The sequence below is a fragment of the Mycteria americana genome, chromosome 14 (assembly GCF_035582795.1).
Source record: "Mycteria americana isolate JAX WOST 10 ecotype Jacksonville Zoo and Gardens chromosome 14, USCA_MyAme_1.0, whole genome shotgun sequence".
Classification (NCBI taxonomy): Eukaryota; Metazoa; Chordata; class Aves; order Ciconiiformes; family Ciconiidae; genus Mycteria; species Mycteria americana.
Genome location: NC_134378.1, coordinates 17,826,533 through 17,845,676, shown reverse-complemented (window position 1 = coordinate 17,845,676; position 19,144 = coordinate 17,826,533). Strand labels below are relative to the sequence as shown.

The following is a 19,144-nucleotide window of genomic DNA, read 5'->3' as shown; positions in this document are numbered from 1 at the left end:
CACCAAAACCGGCTGCGGCAGCGCTGGCTGCGGTGGTGCCATCTGTTCGGCAGGCACAGCTCCGTGTCACGCTGTGCTGCAGGAGCGATGCCAAAGAGCCCAGACCCCGCTGGGGCACCCGCACGGGAACCGGGGTTTGAGCGTGGTGACCGATGCGATTTTCAGCCCTGGTGAAAAGACGAGGGCACGGATGCCAGCGGCACCTTCCCCGGCTCTGTAGATGAGCCCCGCGGGGTGGGGCTGTGGGGGCAGCCTGGGGGGGGGGTGTGCTGGGGCTCTGGTGGGGGCAGCTCACCAGCCCACCCCTGGCTCGGGAAGGTGGCTGCCTTGTGGGGTCCCAGCGGCAACCGAAACACCAGCGCGTCCCAGTGAGGACACAGCGGTTACAGGGCTGGAGCGGCGCTGGGAAGCCTTGCACCGGGCTCCGTCCCGCTCTGCTTGCTCGTGAGTGAAAGGATTTGTCAACAGGGAGCTGACGAGTCCCACGGGGCCACCAGCTCGCCCGCCTCCCAGCACCTCCTGCCTGGCGGGCGGCTTCCTGATGGCACACGGCCGGCGCAGGCACCAGAGAGCAGGCTGGCCCCAAGCAGCCAACTGTGCCGGAGGGTCTGCACCCGCTGCCCCACCAAACACGCTGGTGCGAGGTCCCCGACCCCACCGCCCGGGCAGCACGGCAGCTCCAGAGGTGCTGACCCCATAAGGTGTTTCTGAAAGATGCTCGGTGTAACCCGGGCAGTGCTTGGCACACGGAGCAGCCATGCGCCGCAGAGAGGGGAATATTCTTTCACTGGGAGAACAAGAAGAGCCGTCTGATGGCTGCCTTGTCCCTTGTAAACACCAACTTTGAGAGCATCAAATTACAGCCGCTGCAGCGGTTCCAAACAAGATGGTAATCAGGAGCGCGGGAGGCACTGTGCCTGCACAGCGGGTGCTGCCAGGCAGCGGGGAGCGCCAGGGCCCGGCCCGGTGGCACCGCTTGAGGCCGTGACACTCGCTCCTGTGCCGCAGGGCTGCCAGGGCCCGGGGCGAGCGATGGTCCCACTGCCACCCCGACCCCACACAGCGCAGCGGCTCAGCCGAGCCCTGGGGCGTGCGGGAGCTCCCCTGCCCTCTGTCCCCGGCCCTGGCAGGACCGTTGCCTGCATATCCCTGGGTGCAGATGCAGAGGAGGGACCTCTGGACTGCGTCCAGCTCTGGAGCCCTCAGCACAAGAAGGACATGGAGCTGGTGGAGCGGGTCCAGAGGAGGGCCACGAAAATGATCCTAGGGCTGGAGTCCCTCTCCTACGAGGGCAGGCTGAGAGTTGGGGTTGTTCAGCCTGGAGAAGAGAAGGCTGCGGGGAGACCTCATAGCAGCCTGCCAGGACTTCAAGGGGGGCTATAGGAAAGACGGGGACAGACGTTTTAGCAAGGCCTGTTGTGACAGGACAAGGAGCAATGGTTTTAAACTACGGGAGGGCAGATTTAGACTGGATTTAAGAAATAAATTTTTTGCAGTGAGGGTGGTGAGGCACTGGCCCAGGTTGCCCAGAGAGGTGGTGGATGCCCCATCCCTGGAAACACTCAAGGTCAGGTTGGACGGGGCTCTGAGCACCCTGATCGAGTTGAAGATGTCCCTGCTCTTGCAGGGGGGGTGGACCAGATGGCCTGGAAAGGTCCCTTCCAACCCAAACCATTCTATGATGATTCCGTGACCCGGTGGGCACAGGGCCCCCGTGGCAGGCAAAGCCCCGCGGCTTGGCTGCGGCCCCGCGAGGGCATGCCTCAGCCCGGCCGCTGCAGCCCTCGGCGGCCGGGGCTGTGCGGCAGGGATGGCTCCCACGGCGAGGGCCGGGGCGGGCCGAGCCCCCGCGGGACAGGGCTCGCTGTGCTGCTGCCGCCGCTGCCGCCTTCCCTCCCGGCATCGCGGCTCAGGAGATGCACCGTCCCTGCAGCCCGGGGCTTCTCCCCGAACCCCTCCTGCAGCGGGGCCGGCGCCCGGTGCAGCCCTTGCGGCAGGGAGAGCTCGCTGCCGAGCGGGCCCTGTGCGGGCAGGCACAGCCGGGCAGAGCGGAGGCCCGGGCCCGTGCAGCTGGCAGAGCCGCAGGCAGCTGCCCGCAGCGCAGGCTGCCCCCCCCCCCCCCCCCGGCAGGAGCCCGCCCCGGCCCCGGCCCCCCCGCCGCTCCCCGCCGCGCTCCGGCCCCCGGTGCGGCGCTCCCGGCCCCGGCTGCGGGGAGGAGGCAGCCGGCGCCGCCCGCCCGCGCTCCCGCCCCCCGGGCCCGGCAGCGGGCAGGGCCCGGCGCTGCCCTCGGCCCGCTGCTCCGCCAGCCCCGCACGGCGCGGGGGCCCCGGGCACGGTCCGGCCGCGGCGCGGCCCCTCCTCCGCTCCCCGCGACGGGGATCTGCTCGCCCCGGTCCCGTCCCCCCGCCCCGGGGCCTCCGCGCTCGGCCGGGCCGGGCCGGGCCGGGCCGGGGTGCGCGATGCCGGCGGGGACACGCGGGACCGCGGCTGCGCCTCCACGCCGGCCCCCAGCTGCCCACGCTGCGGCAGCTGGCGGGGTGGGCGGGCGGCGGATCAGCTGCGCGCCGCGGCCGGGGATCAGCTGCGCTCCGCTCCGCTCCGCTCCGGCTGGGCCCCCCCCGCTCCCCGGGGAGGGGCGGCGGCACCGGCCCCCCCCGGCCCCCGCCGGGCACCTCCCGCCCGTCGCTCCCGGGCCGCGGCGCGGGGCCGGCGCTGCCCGCCCTACCTGCCCGCCGCCCCTCCCGGCCCTCCCCGGGGCCGCTGGCTGCCGCCCAGCCCGGAGCTGCCCTGCTCTCTCCTCCTCCTCCTCCTCCTCCTCCGCCGCCTCCTGCGGGCGCTGGCAGCGGCGCGCACAGCCCTGTCTAATCTCACGGGCATAAAATCCACTCTGCGGCTTTTGCCGCGGAGGAGACGCAGCGGTTCCCGGGCGGCGGGGCCGGGCAGGCAGCCGGCAGGAAGGGCCGCGATGCTCCCGGCGGTTATTACCCGGCCGAACCCTCCCCGTATCGCAGCCATAGCAACGGCGATGGGCTGTCCCAGCCGGAGTCTGCAGTGCAATAAAAGGAGAGAGGGACGCAGGGAAAGAAAGAGCCGCGCGTTGCGCTGGGCAATCTCCTACGGGGTTGGCACAAACAAACAGCAACTGGAAGCAACTGGAGCCAATCCCCCAGCTCCCTTTGTAATGCTTTCTGACACGGATTCCCTCTCCATGGCTGACTTTGCAAGTTTCCCCATCCTCTCCCCTCCTCGCACGGCTTCTTTTCATGCGACTAAATTATACACGAGAGGAGGGACGTGCTGGAAATTCTAGTGAAAAAATAAAAATGTGCAGGTTTGTGCAGGCGGCTGCAGCCTGGCCGCCTCCGGGACTCCTCCTGCGAGCAAAGAGGGACAGGACCTGGTCCCAGTAGCATTAAAGCCCGTGAATTTTGAAACCGCCAAGAAAAAAGCTTTTCCTGCGGGGAGCAGGAGAGCGGCGGCGTGCACCGGGGCCGTGCCTGCGGTGGGTGCCGGGACCGCGGCCCCTCCATGAGCGGTGGCTGCTGTCCCGGCACGCAGCACCCTCGGGGACGTCGGATTCACTTCCCCTGAGAAATGTCTTGTTTAGGGGCCAGTAAAAAATATGCAAATCTGGCAGGGCTGGGCCTCTGAGCCTCTAAGGCCCCTTCCTCCCCCATCTCTGCGGTTCCATGGGAGCCAGCCGAGCCCTAAGCAGCAGAGGAAGAGGAAGGCAGGGCCGGAGGGAGGGGGGGGCGGCGGGGGCAGCTGTAGGCTGAGATTTGGGATGCCACGGAGCAGGACGGGGAGATGTGCGCGGGATAGCGGCTCCTCCAGGCAGCGGGCATGCGGAGAAGGCTCCTGCTCCCCACAAGCCCGGGTGGGTGGAGCGTGCTGTCACTTTTTGGTGCTGGGCAAGCCCGGCATCGCTGTCGCAGAATTGCTGCCTGTGCTCTGATGAGTCAGTAACAGCGCTGCCACGTTTTCCTCCTACCAGGCCGCGTCCCATTGCGGGTCGGTCGTGCTCCGCGCTGGGACGCTCCCCCACACCCGGTGCTGGTCCAGCTCCGGAGCCGCGTGGGTGGGTGAATCTCCGGCAGCGACTCTCCGGGGAAGCCCCTCCGGAGCGAAGGGCTGCGCAGGGATGAGGACACCGACCTGCAACTCGGGCGAGACGCAGAGCGCCTGGCTCAGGCGGCGATCCCACGGGACACGGGCATGTTCCTGTGCCTGCGTCCCACCTCCTCTGCCAGACAATGAAACACTGCCCTCCTTCCCAAGTCGCAGCAGAACAAATAAAGCAAGCGCCATATGGTGCCAAGACACGTTGGAAATGGGGCCAAGCCCAGGAGGTAGGGGAGGTGGCAAGCCTCCATCCCCACGCCAGTCCCCAAATCGAGCTCCAGGCCAGGCCTGGCCTTGGGGGAGCACCGCACCCGCTCCTCCTCCCCCCGCAGCCCCTGCCCCGCTCCCAGGCTGCCGGGCACAGCTCCGCGTTTCAGCTGTGGCTTTGCAGTGACTCACTTGCCCTCATCCCTGGCTGCAGTCTTGAGGAGCGTGGAAACCAAAGCTGTCCCCAAGAGCCCTTCTTCCCGTAAGGGCTGGGCTAGGGACACGGGAGTCACCGCTGGACCGGCGCCGGGGCGCTGTCAGGAGACAATGCCCTGCACCCTGCCACGGGACAGTGCACGTCCCCCTACCCTTCCCCCAGAATTACAAATAGGAGCAGAAGGCGCAGACAGCTTGTCCCCTAGAGCCCCTGCAGCCCTGGGGCCGGAGGAGAGGCTTCCCCACAGCTCCAGGACACCAGGGATACAGGACCCTCCCGTGAGCAGAAAGCGGCATCGTCTTTCTGCCTGCCACAGCGATCCTCCCGCCTGGACGTGCTCCCAAAGACCTGCAGCTCATGGATGCCCCGTGCGTTTTCAGGCAAGTCACCTCCAAGCACAGGCACCCAGAAGTGAGATACCTCCAAGGAGAGCTGGGCATCCCGATGGCTGGGCTTTCAGAGGAGCCGAGCACCTGCGGTTCCCCTGCAGCCAGCTCCCTGGAGCAGATGCGCATCCCCCCGAGCACCCAGCCCGCCCTGAGGCTAGGGCCCAACCCGGGACAGCAGATCCCAGAGCTTCCTCGGGGGCTGGATGTGATGAGCTCCTGGGGGAAGAGGGGCTCCAGGAGCCCCCCAAACTCTAAGAGACCTTCTGGAGGTTTAGCAAGCAGATGCCAGCCTCGGCCATGCCTGGGAGCCCCCTTGGCACAGCCGGCGTGGTACATACCCGCCCTGCCACCCTCATTTGCCCCGTTCCCTCTGCGAGGGCCTCAAAGAGGGAAGCGCTTGGCTCTGCCCTCCAGGCCGACGGAATCAAAATCAGGATCTTGTAGCCATGGGGCAATCATGGTTTGGTAGGTTTTGTAGCCATGGGGCTCAACTCTATCACTTGCTAATGTGAGCGGATCATTTGCACCTGAGTCATGCCGATGAGAATCAAGCAAGTTGTGCAAGCAAAGGAGTTTATTGAATCATACACAAAAATGTAGGGATGATAAGGATCAAACAGGACCCGGAGCAGCCCACAGTTCTCTCCCTGCCATCCTCCTTCCTCGTTTAAAGAGGCAGCTCTGCCTGATGGAGTCCCACCGACCTGGCCCCGGTCCCTACCTGCCACCGGCCTCCAGCAAGGCACTCACCCTCTGGAAATGCTCCGCACCAACTAGCGCTTGCGGGGTGCTCTGCAGATGCAAAGCGCTGTATGAAAATGTTCTGCGTTATTGTTTATGGCCAGCGTTATAGATAACAGGAAAAGCAAGGGGCAGCCTCGTCCTGCACAGCTTACCCAGGCTTCTGCAGAGGGAACATGGCCCCGGCGGAGGGTCCCGGCTGCGATGCTGTTTGTTGGCTGGCGGCTGCGGAGGTCTGCGCTCATCGTGGTCCCAGCTCCGCTCGGACTTCCTACCCCACCACGTGTTGATAAACAGAAAAAAATGTACAATGGATGCATTGAAGTTCATAGTTAAGCAGCGTACAGCACTGTCTGCTCAGAAGGGGAACTTCTGCATTATTTTTTACTCTGTTAATTCAGAGGTGGGAATTGGCTGAAACAAGGACAATCCACAGGACGCAGGGCCAGATCTGGATTTTTCAACACCCCCAGGGTTAGATCCAGGGCAGGGTTAAATGCCAGTAGGCAAAAGAACAGCAGCAACACCAGGAACAAAGGGCACGTGGGTGTTTCGGGCAGGCGTTGGTCGCACAGGCTGACTCCTAGGAGCAGGGGAAGGAGTTGCCAGGAGGTACGGGGTTAGGGCATGCCGCGTCCCTGGAGACTGGCACCGCTGGGGAAGCACGTGCAGCTGCAAGGTGAGGCGGGGGATCCCGGGCGGACCACCAGCCAGCGGCTAGCAGCGGGCTCCGCCAGCGCTGCTCGTCTACCGGGACCATCGAGGAGGCTCATCCTGCAGAACAACCGCCCACCTTTCCCCAGCGGTGCCCGTACCCGGGGGACGTATCGGCCGGTCACGGCGCTGGCACCGCGGCTGCACGCACAGGATGGTGCCCGGGCACTGCAGGGGCGAGCAGCGTGCGCAGCTTGATCCAGCAAGTCACCGACCTGCAGGCGGTGGCAGCGCAGGCAGGGAGTCCAGGCAGCACCGCCGGCAGCAGCCACGGCTGCGGGCAGCAGCCTACCCAGGGGGGAGAAGCAAAGGGAAGCCCTGGGTCCACGCCGTGACCCGGGACCTTGCAGCTTCCGAGGCCCCCGACCCGTGCGGACGGCCCCTGGGGTTCGCACCAGGGGATGCGGACGCCCCAACGCCGGCCGAATCCTGCTCATCAGCAGGCAGGCCTGGGGCCTGCGCCTGGCAGGAGGTATCGCAGGATTGGGCCCAGAGCAATCTGTTCAGATAGAAGTGGGTGGTAAATTAATGGCAATGGGCGAACAACTCCCCTGTAGCTCCGAAGCGGGGCGTTATCAGCGAGCAGAGCTCTAACGAGCCACAGAGAAGGCTGGAGCCCTCCGTGCCATTTCATCGCTGCTGCTCTGCTTCGGATTTCCCAGGAGCCTTGCAGCCTCGGCCTCATTAATTATGCAAATGAAAAGGTGTTGCCAACGCGCCATCCCTAGGTAGGATCCCGGTGACTGAAGTTGCGCCCCGAAAGGCGGCTGCTCCCCTGCGTTTGGGCAGGGAGGGTCCGGGAGCACATCAGGCAGGATGGATGTTTGCAATAATTATCCAGTCATCCCCTTCAAGTGTACTGCAGCCATAGCAACAGACAGATGTTCTGTCCCAGCCAGAGTCCGCAGCGAGCTGGGGAGAGAAGCACAAAAATTAACCCGTTCAGCCCCAGGACGACACAGAATCCGCTTTATTCTGGGACCAGACCAGACTTCAACATCCCCGAGAAAATGGTAGGAAATCAGGCAAAAAAACCAACCACACCCCCACTAAATAAAATCTGCAGGAATTGCCCCAGTGCTCGCTCAGCCACTGCCTGACCCAAAAAGTTGAATGAAAGAAGCCGCATCCTGCAGGCTGGTGGCCTGGCTCCGCCGAGCGCCCCGGTGCCTCTCGTCCCCTTACGGGTAACGAACCCTGCTGGTGCTCAGCGTCCCGCAGGGGCGATGCCGCAGGCGAGGCTCTCCAGGTCTGGTGGTAACGAGCCTTTGGAGACATACGGCACCGGGGAACCTCTTCAGGGCCGGCCACGAGCAGCACGCTCTGCGGTCAGCACCCACACAGCGGCCACAGTGCAGACCGCGCTGGGCACCCAGCCGAGCAGGGAAGGGGACGGATGAGCCCCACGGACGAGCCTCCGCTGCTCAGTTAACAGCTGTGTCAAAGCGTTTGAAGTATTCGGAGGTGGGATGCAGCCAGACTGAAGAATAGCCGGCATTTTGTTATCCCGCTGCTGCACAGGTTTCCAGGATTCAGCCCGAGTCCATTAAATCCCACCCAGAAATATCATCACGAGGGCCCTCGTGCCCACCAGCACACCGAAAATTTAAATCCAGCTTCTCCTGGGGGCCCTGATGAGCAGGCAGCCCTCCCCAGGCACGAGGTCTCTGCTGCCTCCTCCCTTCCCCACGCCAGCGATTCCCTTAAGCACTAGCATTTAAATGTTTTAAGCCAAAGGCCAGACCCCCACCTCTCAGGTCCCTTCTGAAAGGATCGGAGCTGCCCACCCCGGCCAGGACTCGCCTCTCCCCTCCCATGCCAGCCGTACCCAGAGGGCCCGCAGAGGCAGCGGGGATTCCTCAGAGCCCTGACCTCAGAGCAGCGTAAAGGGGCTAATGGGAAAGCCCCGTCCAGATGTTTGCAGCTGCAGATGCTGCTGGAGTGCACCCATGGTGAGGATTTGAAAGGACGATGGACTGGGGGAGGACAGCCCAAGCAGATGTGCCTGGAGGAACGGATTATACCTGGAGGAAAGGAGAGAAGCCTCCTCTCGGCTGGCGGAGCAAGACAACCCACTGCCCTGCACATAAGCACAAGTGTGAGAGGTCACAGGAACACGGTTTCACTTCCCAAACTGTAAGACTATTTTTGGTTCATATTACTTCCCTTCTTGTCCTCTGCCACACAGACAATGAGAACTCCAGCTTGCAGAGGGCATCCCGTCTCCTCCAGGCTTGCCTGCTGACAGCTTGTACCGCGTTAGCACAGCCTATCCTAGAAATCTGTGGTCTCTCGGTTGGGTTTTTTCTTCTTTCTCCTGAAGAAAAAAAGCAGGGAAGGGTAAATCTGCTGATCTTGAAACTGAGGGAGATGTGGCATCATGTGCAGTCGCAGAGGATGTGGGCAGGTGCCATCAGACTTCCCCACGCAGCTCTGGAAATGTAGCTCAGTCCTGATCTGCAGCTCCCTGCCTGTTCCTGTCCCGGGCTCCCACACAGCCCCGGCAGCCGGTGGGTATTTCGGTCCTCACCACGGCGCTCAGGCTACCGCGCTCCTTCCGTGGCTTCTCCCCCAAGCACATCAATGGACCGTCCACGTGGTTCGATTCCCAGCCCTCCGAAGCCACGCTGGAGACAGAATAAGAAGGTGGGAAAAATGTCTATTATTTCCACAAATCCCCGTTCAATTGGTAACTCCAGCTCCTCCGCTTGTGTCAGTCCCAGGCCTCCCTCGAGCGAAGGCCACACCAAATAATGTTTTGGTGCTGTGACATGGACAGAAATCCAATAGGGTCCCGAAGGAATTCACGCTCTTTGCTGACTACCCTTAGCTGCTTTGACTTATTATCTGACCTGGATCTAAATTGGGTTTTGATTAAAGACAAGAATAATTCTACTTGGAAAAATCTCATTGTTTAGGTTCAGAGTTAGCAAAAACTACAGGAGAACTAAAACTGATTTCTCACTTTGGGGACAGAGACCCCGAAGGGACCTTAGACGGTGCCCGGTCCCCCGCCGCGAGAGGCAGCACCCTGCGCCGCGTCATTCGTAACCTGACCAAGCTCCGTTTTCGCAGCGGCCAGGTTCTCTCCCCAGTTCTCCTCTGAGATGGCTCCTGTAGAGACTGATGGCTCCGATGCTTGGTCAGCACCTCCTCATTTCAAGCGCTGGTTTATACGTAGGCCGTTTATTCCTACTCGTTCTTGTGCCAAGGTGGTGCCGTGCCTTAGTCCGTGTCCCTCCCTGGTGTCCGTCTCTTGATTGTCCACAAATGCGTCTTCTCTCAGCATTCGTTTTGCTGAGATCAGTGAGCCGAGTCATCTCTGTAAGACACTCTCCTTTCCCCTGAACGATCCAGCAAACTCTCTCTGCACTAGTTTCAGGCTAAACTCTCCCAGTATGGCTAACCAGGACCAGACAGCCGTCTGGAGCTTCACCAGAGCCTTGATACTTCTCTGGACCTCTCTCAAAATGACTCTTCCAAGACAACTTGGGATTGTTCCCCTTCTTCTTGACTGCATCCTGTTGGTGGATCACAGCCCTCCCGTTGGTGGATCACAGCTCTCCCGTTGGTGGATCACAGCTCTCCCGTTGGTGGATCACAGCTGTACTGTTGGTGGATCACAGCTCTCCCGTTGGTGGATCACAGCCCTCCCGTTGGTGGATCACAGCTGTACTGTTGGTGGATCACAGCTCTCCCGTTGGTGGATCACAGCTCTCCCGTTGGTGGATCACAGCCCTCCCGTTGGTGGATCACAGCTCTCCCGTTGGTGGATCACAGGTCTCCCATCCAGCCTCGGGTAGGTGAACATCTCAGACGCAGACTGTGTGAGACATGCGGGCTCCCTTTGGTTTGATAGGAAAAATAAGGCAGCTCCAGCGAGCGATTCATCTCACTCTACGAGAAGCGTTTAAAGCACCGGGATGAATGGTTTCTGAGGATTCTCATTGTTGCGCCTTGACTGTAGAGGCAGTCAAGACACCCAGGTAACACTGGCTGTCCGGCTTTGAATGCTTGAAGTTACGAGAGCCAAACACTCATCCGAGAGCCAAACACTCATCCGTAGCGATCCCACAAGTACCTCAACATTGCTCTATCGTTCCCCAACAAGGCACTCCGGCTGCCGGCAGAAGTGATGGGTATTAACTCCTGAGCTCACTGTGCGCTGCTCGGTACCAGGCTACGTCCACTGCTGGGTTCGGTACCCAGCGCTCTGCCTGCCTCTCATCCCACCCAGCAGCACTCAGGGGTATCCGGTAAACGGTTCCAGTTTGGGTCCTATTCAAGTGCGAATCCAGACGCTGACCAACAAAACCAACGTAGCTGGGGACACTGCAGGGCATGGGCTGGCACGGCGCCTTCTCCAGCTGGGATCTGTGGGGCACTTGCTGCTGGCCTGCTGTACACGGCTTTTTACACGGTATTTGGCTGCCCTCATTTCCAGCTGATAAATTGCACTTCAAAGAGCTTTGAGGAGAAGGGCCCTTTCCAGTTATCGCTTTCCCACGTAAGCTGTAAACGCCGCTGTGGGGGTGCCCGGGGTGACGGCTGGGAAGTGTCCACCACTGCTGCCCCCCATCAGCAGGCAGCCGCTATCAGGGTGGGTTGGAGAGTCCCCGGCACGGTCCCGCACGCCTGGCGGGGGTCACCGCTCCCACTCGGCCCAGACCCAGCTCTCCCGCCGCCCTGCCCCACCGAGGCACGAGCCAGGCTCTTGCAGAAGGAGCGGGAGCCCGGAGCAGAGGCTGGGAGCAGAGGCTGAGGGCTCGCTGTGCTCGTGGTGCTGGCGCACGGCGAGGAGGGACTGCTGTCGCTGCTGACGAGGACGGCTGTGGGAAATACAGCAACGCGGGAATATGGCCGAGCTGAATCAGTCCCTCCAGGCTGCTGTGCTGCCCCTGCCCCGATAAGCATCAGACGCTTCAAAGGAAGGCCCGGGTGCTACGGCGAAAAACTGGCGAAGGAAATATCCTCAAAGGAAGCATCTTTCTCACTCCTGGCCATCAGTTTTAGACTTATCCCCTATAGCATGAGCGCTTATCTCTCCCTTCTCTCTCCTAAATCTGTACCTTCCCAGGTGTTTCTCCTCCAAAGAGGCACCCGGTCCTTTTGCATACACAAACACTCTCTGTGGTGATAAATTCCACCGGTTAGCTATAAGACGGGTAAAAATTATCTGGTTTTATCAGTCTGGATGACTCATACTTCTGTTGATCATCCCTTTTTCTAGTACCTTGAGAGGGGACCTCTAAGCACGCACCATGTACCTTCTCCGGACACTCACCGTGCTACCAAGGCACCGCAGCCTTCCCCCTTCAGCTCCCACCTCAGCTAAGCTGCCCTGATATTTCCCATGAAGCATTTTCTAGGTATTAGATCGCTCATTCTGGATTTCCTTGTTTTTATGCATGTGAAAGAATAATCACAAGCCAATACAATAGTCCAGGGTCTGGGGCACCCCTACCTGAAAAAATGTTACAAAGAGAACTAATGTCTAGTTTATATTTGTTGGAAGTTACTAAGAACAACTTTTATTTACATAGTATAAATAGCAATGGAGCTGGAGTTATCACGTGTCCGTCTATAAAAAAGCCTGCAGCAGATACCCTGTGCTGTACACCACCCAGTATCTGTCATCCAGAACCGACAGTTTAAGGTCCAGTGCCACCAAACACTTCCACTTATTTTTTTTTCCTATCTTTAAGGACAAGAGTGGCCTCAATATCATGCATCATAATCTGGCATACCACAAGATTGCTCACGCAGTGCAAGTTAAACCCTTGTTGAATCCGTGCTGGATTGGGACCTAAAATATTGACCTGAACACTCGGCGCCTGTGTGAGTGGTCTTCCCAAAATCCTCATTCAGAGGATAACAGTTCTTGGTTTGGCCTTGCCTTCCCAACCTGGGGAAACTCCTGCCCGTGCTCTCCAGAGAGTGACCCTCTGTATCGCCCCAAACCTTCTTAACAGAAAACGAGGCAGATTCAGCTACTCACATCACCGAGCAGACACGACATTTAACTGCAGCTATTAACAAACCAAACCAGGTGGAAGACAGGAGAGACCTAGGCGAAGGACAGGCTAGCAGGACATAGCTCGCACATCTAGAGGACCAGGAAGCAAAGGCAGCAAGCCCAGCGAGTGCTGTACACCGGACTAAGGTCATTGCCTGGAAATACTGCAGTTTCCAGCAATTTTCTACAGAGGACAGTCACTGCCGGAGAGAAGACCGCTCAAGTCCTTCCCTTCAAGTCCTTCCATGGTAGCCATGCCTACCACGTGGCTGGAGCAACTGGCTCACCCCACGCCAAGTACGCGTCCATCCAAACAAGCTGCTGGCTGCGAGCAGGCTCAGGGAGCCTGTGACCGACCGACTACCGTGTGCGGCCCCTCGCTCCTCCCTGAGCCCCCCTCCGCCAGTTCCTCCCCTCTTCCGGGACAGACTCAGGCCCTTCAGCTGATGTCTTACTCTGCAAAGTGTTGTTCATGGCAAGGAGGGGTGTCTATTAATCATTAAGGAAAACATAATGCTTATCACTCTGCTCTGCACTGATGGAGCTAACGTTTGATGGTCATCGTGATTTGGCAGCGATAAAACCCAAATTGGCGCTGTTGATGTGAAAATAGCCAGGTTCAACGGACACAGCTTCAAAGGGGTGGGCTGAGGCAGGAGAAGACTTCTGTCCATGCCTACGGTGGTGCGAGAGGACATTCCCTTTTCCCTTGGCTCCTGAGGGGTTGAACTGCAAGGTGGGGAATTCAGTGCTTACCTCAGCCGGGAGGTCTGGTCACGGCGAAGAAGGCAGCACCAACCCTGGCTAGAGCAACTCCTCAGCAAAAGCGAAGTGTCCTTCTACTCTCTTCCTCACTCAACATCTCCTGCCAAGCAGCTCCAGCCCCCAGTGCTTCCCTGGCACTCCTGCACAGCCAACTGCCACCACACCTCCTGCCAAGCCCGTTCACAGAGTTCTCATAGGAAATCCCACCCGCCCCTATGGCCGCCCCGCGCCAGCCGGTTCTGGACACCGAGTTCAGCTGGTCGCTGCTTCGTGCTGTGCAGGCGGGGTGCCCGTGTGCTGTAGCAGGCGCAGAGCTGAGCCTGGCTTCATCTGCAAAGTCTTTGCGAGAAAGTTGCCCACCGAGCCCCAACTGTGCAGAATATCCTTCTCTTTCCTGCCATTTCCATTCCCCCAACTGCTCCTTGCAGCAGTCCCCCGAGAAAGCTGTGCTTCCATGGCTGACTGAGGCTTGAAAGGATGTCCATCTTATTTTTAGTGGTCAGCAAAAATACTGCAGTGCTCTAGCAAGTTCCTGTAGGCATCCTATATTATGTAGTAGAAAACCCAAACTGGGAAGACTTTGTGCGCTCCACAAGTCCCTCTCCAACAGCATCACGTTGGGCCCAGTGCCGGGGTGCCAAACCGGATGGCGACACTGGGAATTTTTTGAGAGGTGTCCAGAGATCCAGTGGGGTAGAAAGGGTCAACATGATTTACAATGGCGTATTTCAAGAATTCATTTCAATGCTCCAGTGTCACAGACGTGCCCTGTTTTCACCGTACGCCCTCTGGCACGGCTAACCCGTGGCTCAGCTCCTGCAGCATTCAATTCCCACCTCGGGGATCTGTCAGATGGGCACAGTGCGGCTGGCGCGGGGCGGTGAAGAAAACAGCCCTTCAGCCAGCGAAGGGCCCTCACCTTCGCCCCTGCCTCCAGCCCCGGGCGTGTGGCACCATGGCCGCCCGTGCGCTGGCTGGCCCTGCCACCACCGCGCCCTGCACCTCCAGCACCGGCCTCAGACAACTCCCTGACACATCAAATTCCTTTTCCAGGTTCCCACAGGCTCCTGGCTCCTGCATCTACGTCCTCGCGCCAGCCCTACCGCTGCTGACAACACAGGCAACCCTCGGTATGCACCATTGCCATGCCCCCCGCCGGCACGGAGCAGGTGCCTGGCACTGCCAGGTGGGCATGGAGCACACGCATGGCACTGACGGACAGACCAGGAGCACACGCATGGCACCAGTGGACAGACCGGGACCACACATGTGGCACTGAGGGACAGACTGGGAGCACACGCGTGGCACTGCCAGGTGGGTGTGAAGCACACGCATGGCACTGATGGACAGACAGGGACCACACGTATGGCACTGATGGACAGACCAGGAGCACACGTGGCACTGATGGACAGACTGGGATCACATGCGTGGCACCCATGGACAGCCCGGGAGCACACGCATGGCACTGCCAGGTGGGCATGGGGCACACGCGTAGCAGTGATGGACCGAGAGCACACGCGTGGCACCCATGGACAGACCAGGAGCACACATGTGGCACTGATGGACAGACTGGGACCACGTGTGTGGCGTTGAGGGACAGACCGGGAGCACACGCATGGCACTGCCGGGTGGGTGTGAAGCACATGTGTGGCACTGAGGGACAGGGAGCACACACGTGGCACCCACGGACAGACCAGGAGGACACGTGTGGCACTGCTGGGTGGGCACGGAGCACATCCGTGCACTGATGGAGAGGGAACACACACGTGGCACTGCGGGGTGGGCGTGAAGCACATGTGTGGCACTGAGGGACAGACTGGGACCACATGCATGGCATTGATGGACAGACCGGGAACACACGCGTGGCACCGATGGACAGACTGGGACCACATGCATGGCATTGATGGACAGACCAGGAGCACACGCGTGGCACTGCTGGGTGGGCATGGAGCACATACGTGGCACTGACGGACAGAGAGCACACGCGTGGCACCCATGGACAGACCAGGAGCACACGCATGGCACCCATGGAGACTGGGACCACGTGTGTGGCGTTGATGGACAGACCGGGAGCACACGCGTGGCACTGCCGGGTGGGTGTGAAGCACATGCGTGGCACTGAGGGACAGGGGGCACACGCGTGGCACCCACGGACAGACCAGGAGGACACGCGTGGCACTGCTGGGTGGGCACGGAGCACATCCGTGCACTGATGGAGAGGGAACACACGCGTGGCACTGCGGGGTGGGCGTGAAGCACATGCGTGGCACTGAGGGACAGGGAGCACACGCGTGGCACCCACGGACACCGCGGGAGCACACGGGCGGCCCCACCAGAAGCACGGCACATGCGTGGGGCCGCCGGGCAGGCACGGAGCCGCAGCTGCCGCTGGGACGGGCGGCCCCAGCCCCCCCCCCCCGCCACCGGAGACCCCTCGGAGACGGAGGAGCGGGACCGTGGCCCGCGCCCCCCCCCTCCCGCCCCCGCCGTGGCGGGGCTCGGTCACGCCGCGGGACGGCGGCCCGGCCGCAGCCCCCGCCGCCGGGGCGCGGGGAGGATGCTCTGCCGGCTCCTGCCCGGGGAACGGGCGGCGGAGGGCGGGGGCGGCTGCGGGGGAGCGGAGCGAGGCACCGGGGCCGGGGTCCGGCCTTTGTCTCCCGCTCCGGGGCTGGCAGAATCGCGGCTGCCCCCGGGGCCGGGCCCGGGGCGGGGTGCGGCTCTCCCGCTCCGGCGGGACAAGCTCCGACCGCTACGGGCAGCCCCGGTCGAGGGCGCTGCGGGGCGATCCCGCTTCACGTCCCGGCTCCTTCCAGGCCGTTCCGGCGGCCGACGGACCCCGCCGCTACCGCTGCCCCCGCGGCTCCTCCCCGGCTCTGCGGCGGCTCGGCAGGTGCCCGCCTCCGCCCCCGCCGGCCCGTCCCGCCGCACACGTGCGCCCGCGCCCCGCCGGCCCTTTGTCTGGGACCGGCACCTGGACCCGCGCCCCCCGACACCCCCCCCCCGGCTCGGCCGGTGTCCGTCCCCCCCCCCACCTCCCCTCCCCGCTCCCCGGCCCGGGCGGGCCGGGGAGCGGGGAGGGGAGGTGGGGGGGGGGACGGACACCGGCCGAGCCGGGGGAGCGCATCCCACCGGCAGCGCTGCGGGGAGCGGTGGGCGGCCGGCGCGGAGCACGAGGGCCGGGGCGGGGGAGCGGCGGCCCCGGGGCGGGCCGGCCGGGGGAGGCGGCGGGGGGGGGGGGGGGCCCGGCGGCGGCGGCGGCGGCGGCGGCGCGGCCGCTCTAACAGGTGGGATCCCGCTGAGAGGAGGAGGCGGCCGGAGGGGGGCGGAGGAGGCAGGGACGGGCGGGCGGGCGGGCGGAGGGAGGGAGGGGGACGAGCCGGAGCCGCCTGTGATCCTGTGACAGGAGCGGCTGCTGCTGCTGCTGGCGCCGCCGGTGCCTCCCTCCGCCCGGCTCGCCGGGTCGCTGTCCGAGCCCCGGCGCCCGCCCCCACCCCCCCCACCCCCCCCGGGCCCCCCGCCGCGGCCACCCCCTACCCCCTCCCCGTCGCATCCCGGGCCGAGCCCCCGCAGCCCGTCCCGGGCCGCGCCGCGCCAGCGCCGGTCGGGCTCACCGCGCCGCCCCGGCTTGCCCCTCCGCCCGCTCCGGGACAGGGCGCGGGGCCGGGCGCCGCCGCCGCCGCTACCGCTGCCGCCGCCGCCGCCGCCGCCGGCCGGGCGATGCCGAAGCCGCCGCTGCTGCTGCGGGGGAGCCGCCCCGGGGACAGCGAGCTGGGGCGGCAGTTCCGGGACTGGTGCCTGCGCACCTACGGGGACTCGGCCAAAACCAAGACGGTGACCCGGAGCAAGTACCAGCGCATCGCCGAGGTGCTGCAGGGGGGATCCGGCTCCGGCGGCGGCTCCGGCGGGGGGGAGAAAGGCAAGTTCCAGTTCTGGGTCCGGTCCAAGGGCTTCCGCCTGGGAAACGGCACCAGGGAGGCGACGAAGATGGGTCAAGTGGTGGTATATGTGCCGGTGAAAACGGGAACGGTTAGTGCGCTCCGTGCCCCGGGGGCTCTGTGTCTGTCTGTCTGCCTGCCTGTCCGTGTCTGTCTGTCCTCCCCGGGGGTGCGGGCGGGGGGGGGGGGGGTTGCCCGGGGCGGGGGAGGGCACCCCCGGGGCCCCCCTCCCCGCCACCGCCGCGCCGGCCCTGTCCCGTCAGCACCGGGCGGCCCAGCCCCGCCGCGCCGCCGGCCGCCGGGAGCGCGCATGCCCCATGCGGGGCGCGACGCGGGGCCCGGCCGCTCCCGCAGCCCCCGCCGCTCCCGGGGCAGCCGCCGCCGCGCCCCCGCCGCCCCGACCCGCCCGGGCTGCGGATGGGGAGAGGCGCCCGCCCGGAGCCTCGCACCTTCCGCCGCCCCCACCCCCTCCCCGTCCCCGTCCCCCGTCCCCCGTCCCCCGTCCCCGTCCCATCCGGTGCGGCCGCCGTCCCCGGGCGCTGCCGGCGGGGGGGAGGGGGGGGGCGGCGGTGCCCCGCGCCCGCCGCCGTGCACCTGCCCCCGCGGGGGGGCCGCGCCGCCGCCCGGTGCGGGCCCCGCCGCCCCCCCGCCCCGTCCGATCACGTTCGCCCGGCATTTCCCATCCGCCCCACGGCCGGGGACAGGTCTGCAGTCAAGGGCAGAGAGCGGCGGGGAGGGGGCGCCGGCACCCCCCCCCCCCCCCTCCGCCGCCGCCTCCGCCGCCGCCGCGCCCTGCCCGCCCGGCCGCCGCGCCGAGCGGAGCGGAGCGGAGCGGAGCGAGCCCGGCCCGCTGCGGCTCGCCCGGCCCCGGCGTCCCGCGGCGCTGCCCGCCCCGGCGCGGCCGCTGCGGCCGGTGCCCCGGGGGGTGCGGGCAGCGGCAGAGCCCGGATTAGGGCAGCCCCCCCCGCGCCTGCCCGCGGGCCGCCGTCCCGGGAAACTCCCCCGCCGGAGCCTCATTGTTCGGCGCCCCGCCGGGCCGGCGGCGCGGGGCGCACCGGCCGCCTCCCTCCCTCCCTCCCTCCCTGCCTGCTGCCTGCTGCCTGCTGCCTGCCTGCTCCCTGCCTGCTGCCTGCTGCCTGCCTCCCCGCCCCGCCGCCGCCCGGGGCTGCCCCGCCGCCCCATTGTTCCCGTCCCGAGCGCGCTCCGCTCCCCGGCGCGGAGGGAAACGCGCAACTTTCGCGGCCCCCGGCCCTGCGCGCAGGGTGCGCCCGGCGCGGCCGCGCTCCCCCGGCCCCGCTGCCCCCGCTGCCCGGGGGGGGACGGCCCGCCGCCCGCCGGGGCCGGCTCCGGGCCAGCGGGCACAGAAGGGCTCCGGGAGGGATTTTTCCCCCCCCCCCGTCCCTCCCCTCCTCTCCCCGCTGCTGCTGCTGCTGCCGCTGCTCTAAAGGGTGCAGTGTTTTCTGTGCACACACAGACTCCAGCATTGATGTGGCTGGAGGATGCTTCCATTGAGGGCAGCCCATCTGTGGCAAATGCTTCTAAACGCACTATTTACCTCCCATCTGGTCTGCCTTATTATTGGGGGGAGGGGGAAGGGTCATTATTTCTCCCTTTCCCTTCGTGGTGCTCAGAGGCGCCTTTCTTTCTCCCCTCGCAGCCCCCCTCCCCCATGCCATGCCCCAAAAAAATTCTTGGCGATTTTTTTTTGAGACCTCTTTGCAGCCCTCCTCTCCCGCTTCTCCCCCCCCAGGAGCCCCTGCCGAGGGCGGATTAGGAGCGGTACCCCCTGCCGCAGATACGGCACTTCCCCCGGGTCCTCTCCATCTAGCCGGCGACTCTATCCCAGATCTTCCAAATGCTGCAGAGTCATGGTACCCCAGAGAGGCCGAGCCAGACTCCCTCGACCCTGCTGCTCGCTAGACGCCCCCTCCCCTTTGTCCGTGAGGGAGTCCCTAGGGTCAGCAGCTCAACGAGGCCGGCGCAAGCCCGGGTATTCCCAAAGGGCTTCTGCCCAGATGAAGTTTCAGCAAGGAGCGTG

General features: G+C 64.1%; 1 protein-coding gene and 1 long non-coding RNA gene across 3 annotated transcripts in view; one reads left to right on the top strand and one right to left on the bottom strand.

The window, feature by feature from the left end:
- Positions 1-5,530: 5,530 nt before the first annotated feature.
- Positions 5,531-17,507, bottom strand: LOC142416785 (uncharacterized). The gene is made up of 3 exons (XR_012777832.1): positions 17,021-17,507; positions 5,832-7,302; positions 5,531-5,743 (listed from the first exon to the last, which is right to left on the bottom strand). It is a non-coding gene; the product is annotated as an uncharacterized LOC142416785 (long non-coding RNA).
- NOL4L (nucleolar protein 4 like) overlaps positions 16,565-19,144 on the top strand; it is a 67,372-nt gene continuing 64,792 nt past the window's right edge. Inside the window, exon 1 of one of the 2 annotated variants that reach the window (XM_075516766.1) lies at positions 16,565-17,197. In XM_075516766.1, coding sequence (XP_075372881.1) covers positions 16,889-17,197 — 309 coding nt within the window. In that variant the 5' untranslated portion in view covers positions 16,565-16,888. The remainder of the gene's footprint in view (positions 17,198-19,144) is intronic. The other variant, XM_075516768.1, reaches the window with a different exon arrangement.